The sequence below is a fragment of the Arabidopsis lyrata genome (assembly GCF_000004255.2).
Source record: "Arabidopsis lyrata subsp. lyrata unplaced genomic scaffold ARALYscaffold_1, whole genome shotgun sequence".
NCBI classification, from domain to species: domain Eukaryota; kingdom Viridiplantae; phylum Streptophyta; class Magnoliopsida; order Brassicales; family Brassicaceae; genus Arabidopsis; species Arabidopsis lyrata.
This window is the reverse complement of record NW_003302555.1, coordinates 23,875,592-23,880,622: the sequence shown is the minus strand read 5'-3', so window position 1 is coordinate 23,880,622 and position 5,031 is coordinate 23,875,592. Positions and strand designations below refer to the sequence as shown.

The 5,031-nt window shown below is 31.5% G+C and overlaps 1 protein-coding gene across 2 annotated transcripts; it reads left to right on the top strand.

Moving 5' to 3' along the window:
- The first annotated feature begins 2,166 nt into the window (after positions 1–2,166).
- Positions 2,167–5,031, top strand: LOC9330121. 2 transcript variants are annotated; one of them, XM_021013820.1, is made up of 2 exons: positions 2,167–2,822; positions 4,505–5,031. In XM_021013820.1, the coding sequence occupies exons 1-2, from the start codon at positions 2,809–2,811 to the stop codon at positions 4,938–4,940; spliced, it is 450 nt and encodes a 149-aa protein (XP_020869479.1). In that variant the 5' UTR covers positions 2,167–2,808; the 3' UTR covers positions 4,941–5,031. The 2 variants fall into 2 exon arrangements, with proteins under 2 accessions (XP_020869479.1, XP_020869478.1); XM_021013819.1 differs by lacking the exon at positions 2,167–2,822 and adding an exon at positions 3,827–4,297.

The following is a 5,031-nucleotide window of genomic DNA, read 5'->3' as shown; positions in this document are numbered from 1 at the left end:
CTCAGGTTTCAGTGGTTCTTAACGGGCTGATGAGATTGTCTGCAATGGTGAATCAAGAGCTTCAAAGCTGAAGCTAAGATGATTCAGATACTGCATAAGATTCAGAAAAAAGATTTGATTCAAGGCTCAGTGCACATGAGATGAATCAAGTAGTCGACAAAGGAATCAGGTTTGCAGAACGAAAAAAAAGGATGATTACAATCACTGATACATGTGTGTGGTCCTAACAGAGGCCATGGTGGAGAATGTGTGATTGCACGTTTCATAGGTGGTGAAGCTTATGGAGTTTTCTGTTGATATTAACAAGTTGGAGGCGTTTCGTAACTTATTAATAGAGTTTTCTGAGCGGTGATATCAAGTATTCAGGAGTTGAATGCATCATAGAAGGTGATCAGGGAAGAGTTGAGCTTAATGCAAAACTGCATTGAAGCTGGGTTTCACAACTCGTGATCTAAAGATGTGTTGATTGCTCAGGTTCAGCAGTGTGAGCAGTCACAGCTGAAGTGTATTGAATATAAGTTTAATGCAGGAAGGATCAAGCAGGTTTATAGTGTTTTTTAAACTGCTAAGGATCAAAGGCCAAGTAATGATACTCAGAGCCAAGACTGAAATCCAAGGTTCAGGGTTCAAAATCTCTCTCTTCAAGCTAAGTGCAGGCTGGTTTAGGATTGATCAACATGTTCTCAGGTGGAGATTGTAAAGATGAGAACTTGTTTACAATCAAATGAAGATCAAAAGTAACTAAGGTTTTGACTCTAGTCAAGTTAAGAATTGGGTTAAGTTACTTTTGGGACCACAAAGAGGAGCCTTTGTGTTTTGTCATCTTGTGCACTAGGTTTAAGGATGTCTCCTTGTATTTAAGTAGTTGGGGACGTGAGAGAGATTGTAGCAGCACACAATGTAGAAAGAGGGTGAGAGAGGAACACATAGAAAGCATTAGCTTTGGGGTGGGTTTTCTCATTAGAACAAGGGTGTGATACAGAGTATTAGTGTGTTAGCGAGAAGGTGTTTTCACATTGTAATATCTCTTGTATCTTTGTTCATTTCTAGTGGATTCCGAGACAAGGTCTCGGCGAGATGTAGGTAGTGTCACATTGACACTGCTGAACTCGTTAAACGTGTGTTTGCTCCCTTCTTCTCTATTCTCATCTCTAATATCTCTTTGCTCTGTTTTCTTGCTGCAACAAAAGCCTCTCTGTTTTAACAAATCCGTTTTTGCACCAAACTACTTTAGTCTTGGTTGTATGAGGTTCATACTCTAGAAAGTTTAAGTCTTTTGAGCTTCTGAATTCTCAACAATATTTTTGTTATTGTATTATCTTTCAGAAACTCTATAATTAGTATCTTTAATATGTTTTTGTAGAAAAAAATTGTTTGTTATATATCCTTTGTATATTATTTGAAAAGTTAGAAAGAAAATAAAAATCAAACTTTGTTTTGATACGTAATTACGTATATATATGAAATTACAAAATTATATAAAAATACGACTAGAGTGTTTGTATAATGAGAGAAAGTCGAAGCACCTAGCGTTGATGCTCTTCCTTTCATTTTAAAGTCTACTTTCAAAAAGTTGGCTATACCTTTAATTAAGTTAAGATTCTATGAGCACTAATTAGCATTTTAGCGAGTATTATTTTTTCTTCTTCTTTCTGTTTTCGTATCGAATATCATTTCATATAGTAATATAAAAAATGAATTAGTATATAAATGCTGATTCTTTTTGTCGTTAGTTTCTTGGAAAAATGAAAATTAAGTAAAGTCTCTATTCTCTAAACGTGTTTTATGAGATCGCATTTGTCATTCTATCTCTTGTAAGCTTATGGATACGCTTTATATCTTGTTTAGATAGAGTAATAGCTTTATGTCAATTTCAATATTGCTTTTTGTTCAGTTTCACCAAAAAATTCGTTTAGGATATATGTTTTTATAAGAATATGTTTTAAACTCCAATGAAATATTTTATAAATACACAGCTAAATTTGTTTTTCTAGCCAAAAATAATATAATAAAATAGAATATAATCTCAAAAGTTATTATGCTTATGTAGGGTTATAGTTAAATATTCAACTTTTAATAATTCACGTAAACATGTCTCTTTTTTTTTTTTTTTTTTTTTTTTTTTGACATCTTTGGATCGACAAAGCCCGATCCATAGCCAATCCCTACTACGCGGGGTAACGCGACTTACTGGAGTCGAACTCCGGTGGAGATGGCGGAGTCAGATGAACTTAGCCACTTGACTAAACATGTCAAACCAACAATTATATTAAAATGGAAAGAATTTTCTGTGATTCCATAAAGATGGAAAATATATATCCTAGCTTTTAACCAGCCAATTATCATGTTGAATCATTGATTTTCTATATATCGAAAGATTTAATAACTGTTCTACAAATGAGTATTTTTTAGCCTTAACAATATACTATTTATGTATAAATAAACCCCAAAGATTTGGATCATTCGTCCTCACCCACACCATACCGACACGAATATTATGGCAACACCCTGAATTGTCATTTTCCATTTCATGGCTTCTTCACTAGCCAAACCGAACGACAAAGCCAAGAACAAGATCAAGATTCGTGAAGACACTGAAACTCCAGATTTTGTGTCTACTCATATTTGCATCAAACGTATTCATACCACACAAACACTAGACCGGGAAGTGATTCTACGGCGCATACGCCAACGCCGACGTGCGAACAGGGTCAGATCAGTAATTCAACTACTGTTTGGTTTCCCGTTTACTAGCAAAAAGCAAGAAAGTAATGCCGATCAAGATCCCGATGATTCTTCAAGGGTGCCATGACGTTTGGTTTGTAAGTTGTAACTTGCATTACTCGTTGTGAAGCTATACATATATGTATTCTCATAGTTGTAAAATATATATGCATAAGTCATATATAAGTGTAGGTTCTTTAATTTTGAGAAATGTTGTAAGAAATTTTGGCTTCCATAAATTTGAAGAGTCCATATATGTAACTAGAGTCTAGATATATCTTTTGATATTCTTCTACTATATTTAATTTTTCCATTAAATATGCTAGCAAATTTGTAATAAATGATTCACATGCATCGTACGACTAGGATTTGGATTCAATTTTTCTTATTTATAAAACGACTCTAACTCATTGTCTAGACATAGTATAGAAACACACACTTTTTTTTTATTAATTGAGTAATATATGTACGTTTTTAAAAATTTAAATCATAACATATGTAGAAAATATTTTTCGGTTTTTATCAACTTTATATTATATCATGATGATTATGTTAAGAAACAGTTAATGATGTGACATCACATATAGATAAAAAATCAGAACTTCCTCCTCACAATACTTAGTATCTCACATTACAACAAATTAAATACTGTGTTCATTTTGACTTTCTATCTAATATTAATTGGATCCAAATACACATACACAAGATTACATAACCATACATGTAATGTCACACTATGATTAACTCTATCTAAACTTTAACTGTAAATACATTTTCATAAATAATGATATGATTGCCTTCAATTTTTAATAGTTAACTAAAAACTCTTAAAATAGTACTAAATCTATGATCTTTTTAATGGTTTGTACATATGATCTTTTTTAAAGTTATTCAAATACAATTTTGCAATGATTCCATCCTTCATTACCTTACTATATATATATATAGAAGATATATCCATCCTTTAAAAAATAGGATTGTTCTTCTAACTTCTTTAGATTTAGTACTATTTTAAGAGTTTTTAGTTAACTATTAAAAATTGAAGGCAATCAGATCATTATTTATGAAAATGTATTTACAGTTAAAGTTTAGATAGAGTTAATCATAGTGTGACATGTAATGTATGGTTATGTAATCTTGTGTACGTGTATTTGGATCCAATTAATATTAGATAGAAAGTCAAAATGAACACATTATTTAATTTGTTGTAATGTGAGATACTAATAGCATCAATTAAATTCTATGAAACCAAATCTAAAAGTATTAAATATGAAAATATCTTTTAAATAATATAATAATCATTTCCTTAATGACCCCACCTAAACTTGCTCCAAATCCCTTCTATATAAATGTGAGGCAAGCAGTAAAAATGAAGAAAAACTGAAGAAGAAATGTTGAGGAAGAAAATAGAATTGAAAAGAATAGAGTACCGGAAAGAGAGAGACATCATAAACTCAAAACGTAAAAAAGAGATTTTAAATAAGATAGCAAAATTAAATTCTTTGTACGATCCAAATATGATCAAGGATATTTCTCCCACCTATATGCCTACCTTTACCCACTCTCTTGCTAGGTCTAATCTATACTTCAAGTTATTCCAACTTTGAAGAAATAATTTAAAAGAATTAAACTATTGTTGTCTGTCTTTAAGGATTTTCTAAATTACTAAAAGATTGATCAATTATAAATTAGTCAGTTTACCCATATGATCGTAGATATATCAAATCATTTATCCGTTTCACTTGAATTTTCATTAAATTGTTTTTGAAATGATTGACAGGAAGAAGATACAACTAAATAAGGGAAATGTAGAGAAAGATTTACATGATGTCGAACATGAGATGAAGACTTTACCATGTAAAATAGACACTTGTGAGGCATTAGCTAGCTATGGAAACAAAGTTCAAGCACACCTAAGAGTAATTAATATGAAGATTAGAGAGCTCAAGGGAAATGTAGAGAAAGATTTACATGATGTCGAACATGAGATGGAGACTTTACCATGTAAAACACACACTTCTGAGGCATTAGCCAATAGCTATGGAAACGAAATACAAGCTCTCAAAACAAACCTAAGAGTATGTGATATGAAGATTAGAAATCTCGAAGCCGTGATCAATTGTTGTGATAAAGAGATAAAAGAGCTACGTTGCTGCAAAGATCTCATTGTGTTTGGTTTAGTCTTGTTCATGGCCTATTTTTTCATCTTTGCATAAGAGTTTGTGATTTGGTTTATGAAAATATTCATGACTTTAACTATAAGCTTGTAATGTGTATCATCAATTTAACTAAATAGTTTTTTTTTTT

What these genes read in the sequence shown, in the direction of transcription:
- LOC9330121 (XM_021013819.1), top strand. Translation starts at nt 4,116, where the DNA reads ATGTTGAGGAAGAAAATAGAATTGAAAAGAATAGAGTACCGGAAAGAG. An exon ending in TTTACCCACTCTCTTGCTAG is followed by an intron (nt 4,298 to 4,504) that starts GTCTAATCTATA and finishes AATGATTGACAG; the next exon opens with GAAGAAGATACAACTAAATA.